Raw genomic sequence first — 21,245 nt, forward strand, 5'->3', positions numbered from 1 at the left:
GTCTTTTTTCCATTGTATATTCGTGCCTCCTTTGTCAAAGATAAGGTGCCCATATGTGTTTGGGCTTACTTCTGAGTTCTCTATTCTATTCCATTGATCTTCCTTTCTATTTTTGTGCCAGTACCATACTGTCTTGATCACTATGGCCTTGTAGTATAGTTTGAAGTCAGGAAGCCTGATTCCACCAAATCCATTTTTCCTTCTCAAGATAGCTTTGGCTATTCGGGGTCTTTTGCGTTTCCATACAAATCGTAAGATTTCTTGCTCTAGTTCTGTGAAAAATGCCATTGGTAATTTGATCGGGATTGCACTGAATCTGTAAATTGCTTTGGGTAGTACAGATATTTTCACGATGTTGATTCTTCCAATCCAGGAACATGGTATGTCCCTCCATCTGTTTGTGTCGTCTTTGATTTCTTTCATCAATGTCTTAAAGTTTTCTGCATACAGATCTTTTGCCTCCTTAGGCAGGTTTATTCCTAGGTATTTTCTTCTTTTGGTTGCAATGGTGAATGGGAGAGTTTCCTTAATTTCTCTTTCTGCTCTTCCGTTGTTAGTGTATAGGAATGCAAGAGATTTCTGTGCATTAATTTTGTATCCTGCTACTTTACTAAACTCATCAATTAGTGCTAGCAGTTTTCTGGTAGAGTCTTTAGGGTTTTCTATATATAATATCATGTCATCTGCAAAGAGTGACAATTTTACTTCTTCTTTTCCAATTTGGATTCCTTTTATTTCTTTTTTTTCTCTGATTGCTGTGGCTAAAACTTCCAAAACTATGTTGAATAATAGAGGTGAGAGTGGACACCCTTGTCTTGTTCCTGTTTTTAGGGGGAATTCTTCCAGTTTTTCTCCATTGAGAACAATGTTGGCTTTTGGTTTTTCATATATGGCTTTTATTATGTTGAGGTAATTTCCTTCTATGCCCATTTTCTGGAGAGCTTTTATCATAAATGGATGTTGAACTTTGTCAAAAGCTTTTTCTGCATCTATTGAAATGATCATATGGTTTTTATCCTTCAATTTGTTGATATGATGTATCACGTTGATTGATTTGCGTATATTGAAGAATCCTTGCATCCCAGAGATAAACCCCACTTGATCATGGTGTATGATTTTTTTAATGTGCTGTTGCAGTCTGTTAGCTAGTATTTTGTTGAGGATTTTTGCATCTATATTCATCAGTGATATTGGTCTGTAGTTTTCTTTTTTTGTGACATCTTTGCCTGGTTTTGGTATCAGGGTGATGGTAGCCTCGTAGAATGAGTTTGGGAGTGCTCCGCCTTCTGCAATACTTTGGAAGAGTTTGAGAAGGATAGGTGTTAACTCTTCTTGAAATGTTTGATAGAATTCGCCTGTGAACCCATCTGGTCCTGGGCTTTTGTGTGTTGGGAGATTTTTAATCACTGCCTCAATTTCCGTACTTGTGATTGGTCTGTTCATGGTTTCTATTTCTTCCTGGTTCAGTCTTGGAAGATTGTATTTTTCTAAGAATGTATCCATTTCTTCCAGGTTATCCAATTGATTGGCATATAGTTGCTTGTAGTAGTCTCTCATGATCTTTTGTATTTCTGAGGTGTCCGTTGTTACTTCTCCTTTGTCATTTCTAATTCTGTTGATTTGCATCTTCTCCCTTTTTTTCTTGATGAGTCTGGCTAATGGTTTATCAATTTTGTTAATCTTCTCAAAGAACCAGCTTTTAGTTTTATTTATTTTTCTTATGGTTTCTTTCCTTTCTTTTTCATTTATTTCTGCTCTCATCTTTATGATTTCTTTTCTTCTGCTCACTTTAGGGTTTCTTTGTTCTTCTTTCTCTAGTTGTTTTAGGTGTAAGGTTAGGTTGTTTATTGGATCATTTTCTTGTTTCTTAAGGTAGGACTGTATTGCTATAAACTTCCCCCTTAGAACTGCTTTTGCTGCATCCCATAGGTTTTGGGTTGTTGTGTTTTCGTTGTCATTTGTTTCTAGATATTTTTGGATTTCCTCTTTGATTTCTTTAGTGATTCCTTGGTTGTTTAAGAGTGAATTGTTTAGCCTCCATGTGTTTGTCTTTTTTGCAGTTTTTTTCCTGTAATTGATATCTAGTCTCACGGCGTTGTGGTCTGAGAAGATGCTTGATATGATTTCAATTTTCTTGAATTTGCTGAGGTTTGATTTGTGACCCAAGATGTGATCTATCCTGGAAAATGTTCCGTGTGCACTTGAGAAGAACGTGTAGTCTGTCGTTTTTGGATGGAATGTCCTATAAATATCAATTAAGTCGAGATGGTCTAATGTGTCATTTAAAGCTTGTGTGTCTTTATTTATTTTCTGTTTGGATGATCTGTCCATTGATGTAAGTGGGGTGTTCAAGTCTCCCACTATTATTGTGTTCCTGTCGATGTCCCCTTTTACAGCTGTTAGCATTTGCCTTATGTATTGAGGTGCTCCTATATTGGGGGCATAGATATTTACCATTGTGATATGTTCTTCTTGGATGGATCCCTTGATCATTATGTAGTGACCTTCCTTGTCTCTTTTAATAGTCTTTACTTTCAAGTCTAATTTGTCTGATATGAGTATTGCTACTCCAGCTTTCTTTTGACTTCCATTTGCATGGAATATCTTTTTCCATCCCTTGACTTTCAGTCTATATGTATCCCTTGGTCTGAAGTGGGTTTCTTGTAGGCAGCATATAGAAGGGTCTTGTTTTTGTATCCATTCAGCCAGTCTGTGTCTTTTGGTTGGAGCATTTAATCCATTGACATTTAAGGTGATTATTGACATGTGTGTTCCAATTACCATTTTCTTAATTGTTTTGAGTTTGTATTTGTAGGTGTTTTCCTTTTCTTGTGTTTCCTACTTAGAGAAGTTCCTTTAGCACTTGTTGTAAGGCTGGTTTGGTGGTGCTGAATTCTCTTAACTTTTGCTTGTCTGGAAAGCTTTTGATTTCTCCCTCAAATCTGAATGAGATTCTTGCTGGGTAGAGTATTCTTGGCTGTAGGTTTCTCTCTTTCAGGACTTTCAGGATATCCTGCCATTCCCTTCTGGCCTGCAGAGTTTCTGTGGAAAGGTCAGCTGTTATCCTGATGGGTTTTCCCTTATATGTTGTTTGTTGCTTTTCTCTTGCTGCTTTTAATATTTTTTCTTTGTGTTTAGTTGTCGTTAGTTTGATTAATATGTGTCTCGGTGTATTTCTCCTTGGGTTTATTCTGTATGGGACTCTCTGTGCTTCTTGGACTTGGTTCATTATTTCCTTTCCCATGTTGGGGAAGTTTTCCACTATAACCTCTTCAAATATTTTCTCAGACCCTTTCTTGTTTTCTTCTTCTTCTGGGATGCCTATAATTCGAATGTTGGTACGCTTAATGTTATCAGTGAGGTCTCTGAGACTGTCTTCTAATCTTTTTATTATTTTTTCTTTTTCCTGCTCTGTGGCAGTTATTTCCCCCATTCTATCTTCCAACTCACTTATTCGTTCTTCTGCCTCAGTCATTCTGCTGGTTATAGCATCTAGAGTATTTTTAATTTCAGTTATTTTGTTATCCATTGCTGTTTGTTTTTCTGAGTTCTTATGAACTGTTTCTTGTACTTTCTCTATTTTGTTATCGAGATTTTGTATCATTTTTACTATCATTACTCTAAATACCTTTTCAGGCATTTTTCCTATTTCCTCCTCATTTATTTGGTCTTGTGGGTTTTTTTCTTGCTCCTTTGCCTGCATGGTGTTTCTTTGTTTCCTCATGGTTGTCCAAACTTTTGGAGTTGCTTGTCCTTGGGTTTTTTTGCGTTATTCTGTGACCAGCAGAGGTTCCTTTATTGTTCGTCTGTAAGCGTCGGTGTGTGGGGAGGGAGAGGGTACAACAGTGGCTCCTTCTCCTGGGAGGGAGTGAGCAGGTGTGTGGGGAGGGAGAGGGTACAACAGTGGCTCCTTCTCCTGGGAGGGAGTGAGCAGTGGCGCACTGATGTCTCAGTCAGGCTTGGAGGTGCCTGTTGCAGAGGGCGCCGGTGGCTCAGGCGTAAACAGAAAGTCTTAGAGTTGGGCCCCTCTCGGGGGTTTTTTTCTTTTCTTTTTTTTTTTTTTTTTTTCTCTCGGCAGCCTCCCTGCTGCTGGCGTTGCAAGGGGTTTTAATCTAGCCCCACCCGAGTGCCTGAGGGTACTTGTTATCCCTGAGCGCCTTAGGTGGCCCCCAGGGCGTCTCTCCACTGCCTGTTGCAGAGGCGCGGAAAGAGAGAGAGAGGCTATGTGCATGGCTCCTCCCAGCTGCTAGTGAGCCTGCAGCCTCCAGCCGCCATCATAGCCGGGCAGCTCTCAGGAACGGGCACTCCTCTCCGCGGGCCTCCTCCCTCCTGCCCTCTCGGTCCGTCACCCTACCGGCAACAATGTTTCCCACACTGAACCAGCTCTCCTGCTCCCACACTCCCGCTGCTGGACCCTCCGTTCAGCCGCGGATCGATGTCTTGGTCCGGGAACGCTGAGCTGCGCTGCGGACCCTCCGAATGTTTCTCACTCCCTCCCGTCTGCCACAGCTCCGCCGCTTCACCCTCTTTGAGCCCTCGTAGATGCCTCCCTACCGGCTATGTCGGGCTCCCCGCAGTCCCATCCGGTGTCCGAGGCCGTCTGCTGGTGTTCAGCTGGTTCTCTGTGAGAATTACTGCGTCCTTCCGTGCATTCCCAATGCATCTGTGGGGTGGGATGCACTCCACGTCTCTCTACTTCGCCGCCATCTTTTCCTCTCCCCTACCCTTCTTAATGAGACTGGTTTGTGAGATTAAGCAAATGCATTAAGGAAATCTATTTTCTGGTGTCTGTGGGCCTGACATTCTGTGGGGGAAAGAAAAATGTATCACATTCCTTCATTCAAATAATCATGAAATGGAAGGCTCACAAAAGGTACCTGATGTACTTGAAGTCAAACACGGATTAGCTTTTACAGGGCTAATAAAAGTTATCACAACAGTTCTAGTTCATTGACTGATATTGGGGTCAGGCAATTTGTATAATCCTGTGATTATGATATTTTATTTTCCTTATAATCATCTAAGGTAATATGATTGTGCTAAGTAAATAATAAGAAACGTACAGAAGAGGACATTAAATAATCTATCTGGCCAAATTAAGAATTGAAGAAAATGCTTTTTATTTACCAAAGCAAGTAAGTTATTGCTTTGTGTTTTGTAAGTAAAGGAAACTTGCTTTCGTCTTTATCCTTCATTTGTGCCACTTAGTTCTCCTCTTTTCCTCTGTAACCTGGCTTTGTTCCCAGACCCCTACTTTTGTCTTACGAAACCATTTCTATACACAGTCCAATGCAGAAGTGATGGCTGGGCCCTTGCAAAGGCTCCCTGAAGTGGTTACAGGTGTCAGGACACCAAAGTCTGGAGGCAAAAGCAGCCCATCTTTTAGAATGGCTGCTTTCCCACCTCCTTGAAGTTGACATGATGTCCCATGACAGAAAGGGATCATCTCCCTTTAACTTGGGAGTCTCAAATCTCAGGGACTGTAGTCTATTGGGCTGACCTGTGCTGAAACTGAATGCACCTGCTAACGTTCTGGTTTCTTGTTAGGTGGCTAGAATATTTATAAGGTTTTCTAACAAACATCTTTGGAAAAGGTTGCATTTATAGCAATACGATTTATTTGTGTAAAGTGGCAGCTTGAAGAAGACTGGTCCCATCAATAAGGAAAAAGAAAAGGTAAATTGAACTTTCACTCAAAACCAGCCTGAATTTGAAATTAGGGCTCTCACTTTTCTCAAGGTGGGTGGTCAGGTGCCTCAGCCATGTGTCCCCAAGGGCTTATGTCTCCGCTGTAAACTGGACAAGGGTAAAATGGGGTCAGATAGGCCAGGTCCCTTCAATTCTAGAGTCCTCCAATAGCTCTCGTCTGCTTTAGTCACTGGATTGGAAATATCTTTGTTCTTCTGCTCTGTCCTACTTCTGTGTTTTGGGTAAATTTTATGCAGCTCGGTCGGTTCTGCCCTCAAGTTGATCCCTGTAAGAATCACCTGGGAGAGTTAGTACCCATACAAGTTCACAGTCCTCATCTGTAGCAATCCTGATTCATTGGGCTGAGGTGGGACCTGGAATCTATTTGATAAAGTTACTCAGATGTGCAGTTAGATTTACCCACTGATTTCAGTGACCTTCCTCATGATTTGTGGGCATGATTATATCATATATATGAGTAATTCTAGTCTTCACAACTGACTTGTGCAGAGATCATTACTCTCTGCTGCTTTGCAGATGGAGAAACTGAGGCAGAGAGAGGGTCTATCACTGGCCAAGGCCCCCTTGCTGTACGTGCTGGAGCCAGACCCCAGGTAGAGTGCCCCTCCACCCCAAAATCCCATCCCACATTGTCCAGTTCAATCTTTTGTCAGATCTTTCCAAGTAGGTGCTTCCTTCACCTATACTGCATTTCTACCAAAAACTGTCTAAATTTACTTTTTGTTTTTTTTCTGATATCTTTCTTCTCAACAGGCTAACAACATCACATTCTGGTCATTGGCTATTAATTTGAGACACTGGTTAATGAAACTACAGGGCATGGAACCTGCAAAGATGCCTTGTTGATGATGATGATGATGGCGGCATAATTCATGCACCATAACATTCATGTTGTGTACAAGTCAGTGATTTTCAGTCTGTTTACAAGGTTTGAAACCACCACCACTATCTAATTCCAGAACAACTGCATTACGTCCCAAATAATCCTTGGTCCTATTAGCAGTCACTCCCTATTCCCTCCTTCTTCCAGCCCTTGGAAACCACTAATCTCCTTTCTCTCTGTATGGATTTGCCTTTTCTGGGCATATCTTCAAAATGCAATCATCAGACATATGGCCTTTTGTATTTGGCTTCTTCATTACCATAACGTTTTCATGGTTCATCCATGTTTTTGCATGTCTCATTATTTTATTTTTTTTTACACCTAAATAATATTTCACTTTATGACTCTACTACATTGTGTTTATTCATTCCTCAGTTGGTGGACATTTGGTGTTGTTTCTACTTTTGACGTCTATGAATAATGCTGCTTTGAGTATTCAGGTGCAAGTTTGTGACCATATGTTTTCAATTCTCTTGGGTACAAACCTGGGAGTGGAACTGCTCCCAGTATGTCCGTGTCAACTCTATATTGAATTTGAGAAACTGATAGCTGTTTCCAAGACAATTGCAACATTTTATATTCCCGCTAGCAGTGTAAGAGGATTCCAGTTTCTGCACACCTTTCACATCTTCCTGTGCATGTTTTTATCACAGTCATACTAGCGGGGGTGAAGTGGTATCTTATTGTGGGTTTCATTTCCATTTGCTTAATGACTAATGGTGTTGAGCATCTTTTCACATGCTTACTGGCCATTTTTAAGTCTTCTAAGGAGAATGGTTGTTCAAATCCCTTTTGCATTAATATATTCGGTTTTTTCTCCTTTTCCTCTTGAATTGTAAGAGTTCTTTACATCTTGTGGATACTAGACACTTTGTCAGATATAAGTTTTGCAACAATTTTCTCTGGTTGTGTGGATTGTCTTTTCACTTCCTTATTAGTATCCACTGAAGCACAAAAGATTTTAATTTTTCTTTTTTTATAAATGTGTGCTGTTTTAATGTGTTTTGGTTTGTGGTATTTTGTTGTACAATAGATAAATAACACAAGAGGTATGGCCTCTAAAATCCCCAGACCCGCATCTCAAAATTTGGAACTTGAATGGATCTGAAGGCCACTTTGTCACCTTTCTTGTTCAAAAATCCTAACAGAGGGCTCTGAATGGCCCAGCTTGCATCAGGTTTCCACCCTACTAATTACCAGGGAGGTTGGAATCAGTAAAAAGATAGCAGTCCCATTCTGAATTAAGCAGAATATTTTCCAGAATAAGAGCAAGTATGGGCAGGCAGAACAATAGGTGTTCATTGCAAAGGATGAATCATATAAACATGTTATTTTCTCATAATCCAGAGGTAGATATAAATGAGTTAATAGTCTATGAAAATGCAATAGTTTATGGGTTGCAGTTCAGGAAGTACCGGTCAGAAAGGGACCTTTCACACAGGCTTGAGAGTCAGGAAAGAATTTCCAGGCAAAGTGACAACAAGATAGACCCTGAAAACTGAATAAGAGTAATAAATAGGTAAATAAAGGGCAGGTAAGAATGTCTCAGACACAGGGAACATCATGTAGAAAAACCCAGGAGCCAGAGAAAGAATGAAGTGTTTGGTGACTTCAGATATTTTTAATCAGTCAGATCATAGCATGAAGCACGTGGGGAAAGGGCCAAGAGGGAGGCTGAAGAAACTTGTCAGGGCTGGAAAATAAAGACCTTGTATTGGTCAGCGTTCTTATTGACAAATCATACCACTCCCCTCGGTAGCTCACAGGGTTAAGACACCATGAAGCACAAAAGATTTTAATTTTGATGAAATCCTTTGATCTATTTATTCACTGTTGTTTTTGCTTAAGATGTCATCTAAGAAATCATTACCTCATCAAAGATCACAAAGATTATGCCTGGGTGTTTTCCAACGCATTGCTTCGAATGAGAACTTCCTTGGGTTTTTAGCATGGGGGACATGTTTGAATTTTGTTTCCTATCAATGAATATATATACATTGTATATATACAATGACAGACCTGATTGATATCCACAGGCTTGTCACCCACTGCAGTGGAGCCTTCATGTGCTATAACAGCGATCTGGGAAACCGTATTAATATCCTGGCTGTGATTCAAGTGAGAGTTCTGGTGATGTGGTTCAGTTTAGCCTTGACCCCTCCTGGTTTCAAAAATTGTTCAGTATCTTTAGAGTGGAACAACTGATTGTTTTTCTGAGGAACACTTGGGAGTCAAGGTTGTTCTAAAGCTATAGTGGACTTCCTCATTTCATTCCAGACAGGGAAGACTGCAGGGGTGAGCCCTGGTCAAGACTTTCATCTCTCTTTTAGAAGGAAACTAGCCATGCTCCAGGGTTGAAGAATGGCTGTTCAAAAGGCTCTTGTCCCTCTCCAATTCTTTCTACTATAAATAGGACTTCTTTCTAGAAATGGTGGGAAAATAGTTATTTTAGGACACATTATGTGTTCTCTGCCAATTGCATTCTATCAGTTTAAGGTGAATAAAGGAGAACAAAGTCAAGTATGTTCTTAGCACTTGTTAATAGTTCAAGTGATCATATTTAATCCTCTGAACAATCTTATAAGTCAGGTGTTGTTCTTTTCCTCATGACACAAAAGCTCAGAATGGTTATAAAACTTCCTGACATCAAAATTTGGCAAGGAGAGGTTTGATCATTAGAAACCATTTCAATTTGCCCTTCAAAGGCAACCCTGTACCTTTACATTAAACTGAATGGCAGTACTTTTACAAGACTACATCTGCATTTGTTGTTCTAGGGTGATTTTTCCCAAGGGGGCAGTGTGTCATTTTAATATCATTTGGACTTTTAAATTTTATTACTTTTCTCATTAAGTATACTTTTGAGTGTTTGTTTTGTTCAGTTGCTTTGGGTTTCTTCTCAAGGGAGCCTGTTATTTATATGTTGAATATCTCATCTATTTTCTGTCGTTTATCACTTGTTTTACCCTTTGTCATCCCTCTTTTCAATGCCTTCAGTTCTACATTGAGGTGTAATTTGCCTAGAACAAAATGCACCAAACCTAGAAGTACAGATCAGTGAATTTAACATACGGATGCATAGTATCATCACCATCCAGATCAAGGTATAGAACATTCCCCACCGTTCCCCAAAGTTCTGTTGCATTACTTGCCAGTCCATCCCCTTCTGCCAAAGACAAACATGTTTTGATCTCCTCATCAGAGATAATTTTGTTTACTCTTGCACTTCATATGAATGGCATGATGCAGTATGTTCTCTTTTTCCTGGGTTCTTTCACACGATATCTGGTTTTGAGGTTCAATCTTAATTGGCCACGTCGATAATTTGGCTTTATTTTTATGCTAAGAAATATTCTGTTTTATGATTATAGCACAATTGGACTATCCATTTTTCAGGTAATAAACAGATTTGTTTTTGGCTACTCTGCACAAAGTAAGTATGAATAATGGTGCACAAATTATTTTGTCCACATATCCACGTGTTTCTCCTAGGTACATACACCTAAGAAGAGAATTGCTTGGTCAATGAATGGAAACTGACACAGAGGTTGCAAAATCGTTGCGTCATTTTACATTTCTCCCCCCAATATAGAGCTGTTCCAGTTTCTGTATGTTCCCACATACTTTATATATTCAGTCTTTTAAATTTTAGCCATTCTGATGTCTATAGTGGCTTCCCATTTCGGTTTCCAAAAGCTGATTGGTCATTTGGCTATCTTCTACTGAGAAATGCTGCTTCAAATCTCCTGCTCAAAAATACACTACATTGTTTGTAATTTTCTTTGTGATATATAAAAGTTCTTTATATATTTTACAGAAGTCTCTTGTCAGATATATGTATTGCAAGGAATAACTGCGGGTCTATGGGTTGCCTTTTCACTTTTTAAATGGAAATTATGGTAAGTTAAGGATTTAATAATTTATGAAATCCAGTTTATTCAATTTTTTAATCTGTGGTGAGTGCCTTGCCATTTTGTATAAGAAATTTTTGTCTATGCCTTAGTCAAGAAAACATTCCATCATTCTTTAAAAAGCATTGCAATTTTAAAAAGAACATTTCCAATTAACTTTAGTATGTGGAGAGAAGTGATTTTTTTTTTTTTCTGTTATCCTGTCCCATGTGTTGGCTGGAATTCTTTTTTTTTTTTTTTGGGGGGGGGGTACACCAAGTTCAATCATCTGTTTTTATAAAGAAGTGATTTTTAATATTAAATTATTTCTAAATGAATAGTCATTTGTTTTATCATATTTTGCAGAAAAGCTTTTCATTACTCTGCTATGCATATTGGTGACTTTATTTAAAAAATCAAATAATTGCATACGGATGTGGGTAACTTTTTTACTCTCTACTCTTTCACATTGATATAATTGTGTTGTGTTTACATACACCAATAGTATAGTGTCTTAATTACTATAGTTTTCACCTGAATTTTGAAATCCAGTAGAGTAAGTCTTCCAACTTAATTTTTCTTCAGTGTGTCTTGGCCAATCTACATACTTTGACTTCATATACATTTCATAATTAGCCTGCAAATTCCCCCACAAAATGCCTGCTGCAATATTATTCGGAATAACATTGATTTGACATTCTAAAAATATTGACTCATCTAATTTATGTATATGATATATGTTTCTATTTATTTAGGTCTTTAATTTCTCTCAGCAATGGTTTTCAGGAGTCTTCAGTATATGTGTTCTTAAGCATTTAATGATTATGGATGTGAATCTCTATTATGTTTCACTGAATTTTATTTTCTAAACACTGCTAGTATGAAGAAAGAATTGCAGTAGATTTTTATATGGATCCTCTTGAGATATGATACAGGTAGAAGAGACTGCACCACTTTAAAGTATACAATAAGGGACTTCGTAGGTGGCGCAGTGGTGACAAATCTGCCTGCCATTGCAGGGGACACGGGTTCGATCCCTGTCCCAATAACATCCCACATACTGTGGAACAACTAAGCCTGTACAACACAACTGTTGAGCCTATGTCCCACAATTACTGAAGCCTGCGCACCTAGAGCTGTGCTCCACAGCAAGAGAAGCCACCACAATGAGGAGCCTGCACACCACAATGAAGAGTATCCCCCACACACCAAAACTACAGAAAGCCTGTGTGCAGCAACGAAGACCCAACACAACCAATAAGTAAATAAATAAATAAGTAAATAAATAAATAATAAATAAATAAATAAATAAATAAATAAATTTTTGCCAAAAAAAAAAGTTAGGAATAGCTCTGTGACTTACTTTGGCCAAAGCAATATGTGTGGAAGTGACATGCTTCACTTCTGGGTAGATGCTGAAAAAAATAAAGTATACAATTCAACGCATTTTGATAGATGTATATACTATTAAAACCACAGCTACAATCAAGATCCAGGGTATTTCCCTTCTGTCACAACTTTCCTGTGCCCCTTTGCAGTCCAGCACTCCCTCAACTCTCAGCCACAGGCAACCACTGCCAGAATAGATGAATCTGCCTTTTTAACAACTTTATATAAGTGGATCCATATACGTACTCTTTTCTGTCTGCTTTCCTTCATGCAGCATAATGATTAAAGTATATCCATCTTATTATATGCATCAACAGTGCGTTCTTTTTATTGCTAAGTAGTATTCCATTTGTATGAATATATCAGCTCTGTTTATACATGCATCTTTTCTTTTTATTGGTTATTTTTTATACACCTTTATTGGAGTATAATTGCTTTACAATGTTGTGCTAATTTCTGCTATACAACTAAGTGACTCAGCTATATGTATACATATATTCCCATATCTCCTCCCTCTTCAGCCTCCCTCCCACCCTCCCTATCCCATCCCTCTCGATTGTCACAGAGGACCGAGCTTATCTCCCTGTGTATGCAGTAGCTTCCCACCAGCTATCTATTTTACCTTTGGTAGTGTATATATGTCAATGCTACTCTCTCACTACACCTCATTTTTCCCTTTTCCTTCTGTGTTCTCTAGTCCGGTCTCTACACCTGCATCTTTATTCCCACTCTGTCATACTATTCGCCAGTATTATTTTTCTAGATTCCATATATATACGTTAGCATACGGTATTTGTTTCTCTCTTTGTGACTTACTTCACTCTGTATGACAGTCTCTAGGTCCATCCACCTCACTACAAATAACTCAATTTCATTCCTTTTTATGGCTGAGTAATATTCCATTGTATATATGTGCCACATCTTCTTTACCCATTCATGTGTCGATAGACATGACACATGTCCTGGCTATTGTAAACAGTACTGCAGTGAACACTGTGGTACATGTATCTTTTTGAATTATGGTTTTCTCAGGGTATATGCCCAGTAATGGGATTGCTGGGTCATATGGTAGTTCTATTTTTAGTTTTTTAAGGAATCTCCATACTGCTTTCCACAGTAGCTGTATCTATTTACATTCCCACCAACAGTTTACTTTCCCTTTTCTCCACACCCTCTCCAGCATGTGTTGTTCCTAGGGTTTTTGATGATGGCTATTCTGACCAGTGTGAGGTGATACAGCAGGTTTGATTTGCATTTCTCTAATGATAAGTGATGGGCATCTTTTCATGTGCCTCTTGGCTATCTGTAGGTCTTCTTTGGAGAAATGTCTGTTTAGGTCTTCTGCCCATTTTTGGATTGGGTTGTTTGTTTTTCTGATATTGAGCTGCATGAGCTGCTTGTATATTTTGGAGGTTAATCCTTTGTTAGTTGCTTCATTTGCAAATTTTTTCTCCCATTCTGAGGGTTGTCTTTTCATCTTCTTAACTTTCAAGTTTCATTAGGTCCCATTTGTTTATTTTTGTTTTTATTTCCATTCCTCTTAGGAGGTGGGTCAAAAAGGATCTTCCTGTCATTTATGTCATGGAGTGTTCTGCCTATGTTTTCCTCTAAGAGTTTTATAGTGTCTGGCCTCATATTTAGGTCTTTAGTCTATTTCAAATTTATTTCTGTGTTTGGTGTTCTCATTTCATTCTTTTACATGTAGCTGTCCAGTTTTCCCAGCACCACTTATTGAAGAGGCTCTCTTTTCTCCATTGCATATTCTTGCCTCCTTTGTCAAAGATAAGGTGCCCGTATGTGTGTGCGTTTACCTCTGGGCTTTCTATCCTGGTGCATTGATCTATATTTCTGTTTTTGTGCCAGTACCATACTGTCTTGACTACTGTAGCTTTGTAGACTCATCAAGAAGGTGAGTCAGAAATTATCCGCGTTCTGGCTGTAGAATTTAGTTTAACTTTTAGAAAAGACAAATACATCATTTTCCAACATAATCTCCTTGCTTTTCAATACACTTTGTCCATGTGTTAAAAAACTTTCATATTCCCTCATTAAAAAATGTTTTAGGCTGAGCTGCGAGCCACAAATGCACCACTGTCTTCACTTCTTCATCAGAAGTGAATCTTCGTCCTCATAGGGATGTTTTCAGGGCACCAAACAGGTGAAAGTTCAATGGAGCAAGATCAGAACTATAGGGAGGCCACTTTAACACCTCAAAACGAAGTAATCCATGATAGACTTAGGTTTCAAAAAGTGTCTGTGAGATGGGTACCCAAAACAACTCATGGAACAGCATAAACAGAAGTGCTTGGATATCTGCAAAGAAAATTTGGAGCCATACTCTAAGGAAGGTGAAAGTTTCTTAAAGAGAATCATTACTGGTGATGAGCTGTGGATTCATCACTACGAGCTTCAGAGTAAATGGAAGAGGATGGAATGGAAACATCCTCAACCACTGACCAAGAAAAAGTTCAAAACTCAACCATCATCAGGAAAATTGATGCTTACAATTTCCTGCGATTCCCAAGGGCCAATATTGGAACATTGCCAGGAAAAATGTTCAACAATCAACAGTGCTCCTTACAGTGAGATGTTTATTGAAGAGCTGAAGCCTAAACTTCAGATTAAATGCAGAGGACTGCTATCCAAGGGCATGGTAATCTTGCATGACAATGCACATCTGCACATTTCTGCCCACACTGTCGAGACTCTGCAAAAACTTCATATTTCATCAGGTCTTTTGACCAATTCTTTTTATTTATTTATTTATTTATATATTTATTTTAATATTTTTAATTTTTTTAGAGCATTTATTGAAGTACAATAGACACACAATAAACTGTCTTTCTCCTTGGCAGCTTTCCTCCTTTATCCCTCTCAGACTTGCCCCCTGCACCCGTAGGCTGAGGCCGCCTCACTGTCTTGGATGGGGAGCTCAGAGCCGATCCAGGTGGTGCCCTCTTGGACTTTCTAGAACTTTTACCTGGTTCTAAATCCACTGCCAGAAGAAAGGTTTTGAAGAGCAGCCGATTGGAAAACTCTAGGTTCCTCTAGGATGAAAAACTTAGAGGTGGCATAAGAATTCTCGGTGGACCCACCACCTCCGGCCCCTGCGGCGGACTGCATCCTCAGCCAGACATTTATTGGGCACCTGCTGGATGCCAGGCCCTGCTCCGGGTGAGGGGCTGCCTGGGGCGCAAACTCCAGGTCGTGCCTCCTGGAGCCCTTCTCTGGAAGCGCCGAGAGGAGGCAGCACGGTCGGGACACAGCCAGTTGCTGTCCTTTCCCCCACGCGACCACCCGGGCCTGCAGGTGGGGTGGGGTGAGTGGGGATCTGCAGTGAGCGCGAAGAGTGAGGCCGATCATGAGTGGGAAACGGGAGACTTGGGCCCGAGAGAGCCTGCAGTCGTCCCGCCTAGAGGGGCCGCTTTTGAGGTGGCCAGGAGCAGGCAAGGATGGTCGTGGGCCCGGCGTTGTTTCGTCAGAGCCCGCAGCTGACTCGGGCTCGGTGTCCACGGCCGGACGTTCCTGAGGGACGAGACTCAATGCCTCTGGCACCAGTGAGGTGGGACAAGATAGAGGCATGTGACTCTCTTTGCCGCTGGATTGGAAGGGACGGAGACTGCATTCTGATTCCAGGATGTTACAATAAAACCTCGCAAGCGCTTGTCTCTGTGGCGCAATCGGTTAGCGCGTTAGGCTGTTAACCGAAAGGTTGGTGGTTTGAGCCCACCCAGGGACGGACTTGGCTTGGCATCTGATTAGCGAGGTCTCAGCCGCCGCTTTCATGCGTCTGCCCTTGCAGTGCCTTCCCCCCGCGCCCCTCTCCCGGAACTCTCCGGGAACCTCCACCCAGCCGATCCCCAGCACGCTCTCCTTCCTCCCGGTTTTTAACCCTGGTGCCCCGGTCTCTTGGCACCACCTGGAGGGCTGCCCTCGCTAACTCATCCACCCTGTGCATTCCAGGGCAGCTGCCAGAGGATGAAGGCACAGGCACACGGGTGGGGGGAATCTCTTACTCAAGCTCTGACGTCGGCAATCAGGCTCTGTGCACCACCTGCGGGGCACCCCCAAAGCGGAGTATTCACCGCCCGGTCTCAGGGCGCCTGCACCCTTTCATTTGGGACTGTGGCTTTCGACTCAAAGTGATCTGCAGAGTCAATGCAATTCCTATTCAAATCTGTGTCTTCTGAAGTTCGTTACAGAAAAACCCGAACCAACTCTTTGGCCAACCCAATATAACTGAGTCCCTGCGTGGTACACCTGAAACTAACACAACACTGTAAATCAACTACACTTAAAAAAAAAAAAATTACGTCGTGGCCAATTTGGGAGGCAATGAGAAGAAGCCCTCGCTGGGATCAGGGCACCTGCTGGGGTGTGATGAGGAGGGGACACAGGCTGGATTAGACAACAGTGAGGGCCTCACAAAGCTGCACTGGTGCAGGAGGCAACAGGCAGACCCAAAGATCTCTAAGTGGTGACGCACTGAAAGTGGTGGATAATCTAGCCCTCCAGGAAGAGCACCTACATCTCTAAACATGCCTAGAAAACTGCCATGCCTTGGTCTAAAGAGTACCTTAACTCCTTCCAGCTCCATCCCGAACTGGGGGAGAAAAAGAGATGGAGATGCCTGCAATCCTTCTCAGACATGATTCTCCTCACAGTGGCTGTTTTACAGTGGGCTCAACATGACGACTAAAAATAGCATAATCTGTCCTCAGGCCATTCCTCAAATCCTGGACTTCAGAGGACCCACACCCTTTCGTGGGTAACGCTTCATGACGTCACCACTGCCAGCACTCACTGGGCTGGCACCCCACCACACCGAGCCACAGACCAGGCCTTGACTGGATGACTAGGAAAACAGAATCACAGAAAATCTTTGCATTCCCCTCTGAGGAGCTGGATGGACCTCCTACATTACTGCCAACCCAAGACAAAGTTCAACTCCTTGCAAACGGGGCCCACATTATTTCGACCTGGGTATTTAATACAAGAACTCCCTGGTGGGCGAGCCCCTTCCTTGGTGGCATCTCAGAGCTGTGCTCCGTGCTGGATAAGTGGGTGCTGCCAGGAACCTTTTAGGAAGCTGCCTGTGCACCTAATGAACTCATTAGAAGGGTTTGCTCCTTCCTCTGTACTTAAGTCAACAATTACTGTTGTTTTGCCACCTTCAAAAAAAAAAATTTTGTTTCTTGTGGTCCATTTCTCCATCTGTCTGGAAGGACGTCATCGTTGAGCTGTCAAGGAGAAAAACTACCATGGCTTCCAGTTCTTTGATGAAACCTCAGATGCGTGGCCTTCTGGCCAAGCGTCTGCGATTTCATATGGTTGGAGCATTCATTGTCTCCCTGGGAGTTGCAACTTTGTGTAAGTTTGCTGTGGCTGAACCAAGAAAGAAGGCATATGCAGATTTCTACAGAAATTATGATTCCATGAAAGATTTTGAGGAGATGAGGAAGGCTGGTATCTTTCAGAGTGCAAAGTGATTTTGGAATATAAAGGCAGACTGTTCCTGAAGGAGCATTCTAAGTGCCATATAATTTCTTTGGGTTGAGTTCCATGGAAGTTTGGCACTTTCCTGTGTTCCTGAACTGTGAAACTGTGAACTATGAATATCTGGGCTACGGAATAGTCTCTCTTGATAAAAAAATGATTTAAAAAACTTTTGTTTTCTGCATTTTCTAAGTGCTCGCTGTTAATCCCTTGCAGTACGTTGTAGTTTTCATCTTTTTTTTTTTTTTTTTCTTTTTGTATCTCTTAAAGTTCACTTGGGTCTTTTCTATGTTTCCCATGTGTCTACTGAACTGTTTGAAGTTATGGAATACAGTTGGAATAAATGTTTTAATGTCCTTCTCTGGTGTCAGCTCTGGGTTGTTTGCACATGATCGATGTGTCTCTGCATTATGGGTCATTTGCCCTGCCTGTTTGGATACCTCCGAATCTCTGATGGAATGCCAGATAGTGTGAATGTTGCCTTGTTGGATGATGGAGAGTTGTGTAACATTGGGCTTTCTTCAGGGATGCGTTCAAGTTACTTGCAAACAGTTTGATCCTTTCAGGTCGTGCTTTGATGATTCGCTAAGTGGTTCTGAGCAGCACTCAGCATAGGGCTAACTAGTTGCCCTCCTGAGGCAAGACATTCCTGAGTACTCCACCCCACACCCTCATGAATTGAGAGGTTTTGTCTGTCTGTTTTGTTTTGTTTTCTTCCTTGCAGTCTATCTGTTGGGGACAAGCACTATCTGTGTGAGTGCCAGGCACTGTTCTCTGATCCTGTCAAAGCTCTCCCCCTGACCTTGGGGAGTTTCCTGCCAGGGCTGCACTGATCAGTACTGTGCTGCACGCAGGAGGGATCGCCTCTGCAGTTCTCTCTGAGTTACTTCCAGCATCTCTCTCCCCCGGGGAGTCTGTTCTGTGGACCCTAGCTCCTTTGGCCTCCCTGGCATCCGGGTTCAGTGTCCTCAACTCAGCAAGGTCCACCGGGCTGCTTTTCAGTTTGCCCTCGAGTGCCCTGCTTGGAAACTCTCTGCAGACAGTAAATTGGAGCCATTGTTTCCCACCTCTCCAGAACCACGCACTGTCCTTTTTCACCTGATGCCCCAGTCTCTTCAAAGTCTTTGTTTGATGTTTTCTGTTGTTGGCAGGAGGATAAACCGAGGTCGTTATGAGTGTGCATGGTGGGCCACCCCTACTTTGAAGTCCAAGTTGGAAACACCGGTGAAGATTGTGCAAGATTTTTGCAGGGTATAGAACAGAGCTCCACAGTCAGAATGAAATCCTGAAGTAGGAAAACCCCTTGAAGCTTGAATGCGCAGAGAAACTCATATCTGCAGTGGCAGCAAAGGCCTGTGATTTGTGCCCGGAAAGAAAGAACCTGGTTAGGCGTAGGCCATGATGGAGACCTCGCGGTTTTCTTCGGAGAGTTTCGGGGTTACCTGCCACTCTTACCCGATGCGCTGGGGTTAACAACGAAAAAAAAAGGCAAAAAAAAAAAAAAAAGAAAACCACCAACAGGCGCAGAAAATATGGGTGAAGCAGGAAGGTTACAGTTCTTGCGCAAGTCGCTTATTACGTTCTCTCCTCCAGGTGTATTGGATAGATCTGCCACTTAAGGACTCATTGTCAGGGGAGAGCGCGAACGCAGTCCCCCACTACCACAAATTTCGCAGTGGAGTTTCCCGCATTTGGGGAAATCGCAGAGGTCAGCACACCCCCAGTGCAATGGGTGAGCCTCGCCCTGGGGAAACCACCTTTGTGATCATGGTATCTCCCCTGCCAGGTAAGTATCAATGTTTTGCTCCCCATCCCCGCACAGCCTTAGGCTCTTCCACTGTACACACAGGCTCACTTTGCCACAACCCCCACCCCAGCCCCTCCACCACCCCCCGCACCCCCTCCTCTTCCACGCCCCTCCAAACAACTCTCCTAAGAAAATCCGAGCTACATCTCCGGAAAACTTCCACAGCCCGGGGAGTGGCTGGCCGGGAATGGCACCCCTGCACTGCAAGATTTACATAAGCCAAGCCCCATCCCTGACCTCTAAGGCGGCTCCTCTCCTCCCACCCACGCCGGGTCCCTGGGCCGTCATCTCCCCTCACCCCTGCCCAGACGACCAATGGGCGCATCAGCTGCCGAAAGGGGACATGACGTCGTGATTTCCGCCCATGTAGGTAACGGACCTCTAAGCTTTCATCTGAAATACTGGCGGGTTCTGCCAGCCTCCTGGCATTCTTCCCTTCTGTCTTGCGTTACACACCGAGGAGGGGAATTCCGGGATCGTGTGTGACTGACCCAAAATGTTCGTTAGTAGTAAAGAAGTCGTAAGGCAAGGGCTACAGGTATATATTTATAGGAACACAATGAAAGCACATGTCTGTGTCCTGTGCATAGACACACAGATTCAGGGTTGCCTCCCACAGTGCTGCTCGGTGTATTGTCTGTGCACGTCCTTCCTGCTTGGTTCTCATGGTGCCCCAGGGACCGTGCTTTTGCTTTCCTCACCGAACAGAATAAGAGAAATGAAGATTCTGAAAAAGAAGCGGATGACCAAAAGAAGGGATAGAAAGATGACGTGTTTGCTTGGAGAGTGCGGTTGGTTTGTTTGTTGATTTGTTTTCTCTTTCTGGGTAAGACTGGTTCGACCTGGGGGTGGGGGTGGGGGCCGGGGCCGCGGAGGCTGGAGAAGGAAGCCAGCTTGTGTTTTCAGACCAGAGAGCAAGGAGTGGAGTGACTGGATCCTTGAGGGTGCCTCTGGCTTAAGGGGGAAAGTGACTCTTGCGGAGAATCCTAGACGCAGAGGAACTCAGCACCCAGCCAACTTCCAGGAAGAAGCTTCCTTTCCTCCTCCCTGCTTTCTCCCTTTCCCCTCCTTTCTCTCTCTGCAGCCATCAGAAATAGACTCTGGCTCCTTTCCTCTGAAATATACTTTCTTCAAGGGATAGTGCTAGCTCAGAGACTCTCCAGCCAACTGGAGAACCAGGCTTACAAACAGGGAGGAATAAGCAAGGCCAATGGAAGGGAGCACACAGACCAAATGGGAAGGGCATGGGTGGCCCCTGCTGAGTGACAACCCCTGTGGCTCTGCACAGGTGACACTACTGGCCCTGGACACTAGACACCGCCAATGGCTCTGCGACTTCTGCTGCACCTGGTCGGTGTTAAACTAAGGATCTGGAGGTGGGGAGAGTCTTCTGTTGCACGGGACAGGAAGAATTTCCCCAGGGCCTACTCCTTGTGTCTCTCAACTCCTGTCAAATGCTGGGGTCATTGTTACTCATGGGGATTGGCCAGCTCTTGGTAACAGACCCACATCTTAGCCCCTAGGAAAACTGTGAAAGCCAGTATGTGATCCTTAAAAGTTGCAGAATGTGGGAAGGTCCTCATACACAGGCAGGGGGTTCAGATAAAACCCCCTGCAGCTAGCCCCGTGGAGAACATTGTAAATCCAGTGCCCAAGGCCATGCAACCTTGTCTCAAATATACACGCATGTACCACCCAGCCTCAGAGCGTACTAGACGTTTATCCCTGAGCCCAGGGTGAGGGTTTCAGCCTCTTATAAGGGGATGGTTTGGTACACCATCCAGTATTATTTACATTATCTCCACTGAGAATTGACAAGCTTGAAAGTTCACATTTCTGGGGCTAGAGTAATTGGTCTACAGCCATGGTAACAAATGGCCACCGATGTCCACTGTAGGAGTTTCCTGTTGCTACTGTAACACATTACCACACACTTAGTGAATTAAAACCACGCACATTTATTATCTTATGCTCCTGGAGATCAGAATTCCAAGATGCATCTCACTGGGCTAAAATCAATGTGACAGTGGGGTTGAGGTCCTTTCTGGAGGCTCTAGGGGAGGATCTCTTT

The 21,245-nt window shown here is 42.6% G+C and overlaps 1 protein-coding gene and 2 non-coding genes across 3 annotated transcripts; 2 read left to right on the forward strand and 1 right to left on the reverse strand.

The window, feature by feature from the left end:
- Positions 1 to 15,536: 15,536 nt before the first annotated feature.
- Positions 15,537 to 15,610, forward strand: TRNAN-GUU (transfer RNA asparagine (anticodon GUU)). The gene has a single exon. It is a non-coding gene; the product is annotated as a tRNA-Asn (tRNA).
- Positions 15,611 to 17,132: 1,522 nt separating this feature from the next.
- On the forward strand, positions 17,133 to 17,373 carry LOC130844806 (cytochrome c oxidase subunit 6C-like). Its single transcript, XM_057721013.1, has one exon. The coding sequence runs from the start codon at positions 17,133 to 17,135 to the stop codon at positions 17,358 to 17,360; it is 228 nt and encodes a 75-aa protein (XP_057576996.1). The 3' UTR covers positions 17,361 to 17,373.
- A 1,624-nt stretch (positions 17,374 to 18,997) lies between these two features.
- On the reverse strand, positions 18,998 to 19,161 carry LOC130843524 (U1 spliceosomal RNA). The gene has a single exon (XR_009051026.1). It is a non-coding gene; the product is annotated as a U1 spliceosomal RNA (small nuclear RNA).
- Positions 19,162 to 21,245: the final 2,084 nt, after the last annotated feature.

The sequence above is a fragment of the Hippopotamus amphibius genome, chromosome 1 (genome assembly GCF_030028045.1).
Source record: "Hippopotamus amphibius kiboko isolate mHipAmp2 chromosome 1, mHipAmp2.hap2, whole genome shotgun sequence".
In the NCBI taxonomy this organism is placed as follows: domain Eukaryota; kingdom Metazoa; phylum Chordata; class Mammalia; order Artiodactyla; family Hippopotamidae; genus Hippopotamus; species Hippopotamus amphibius.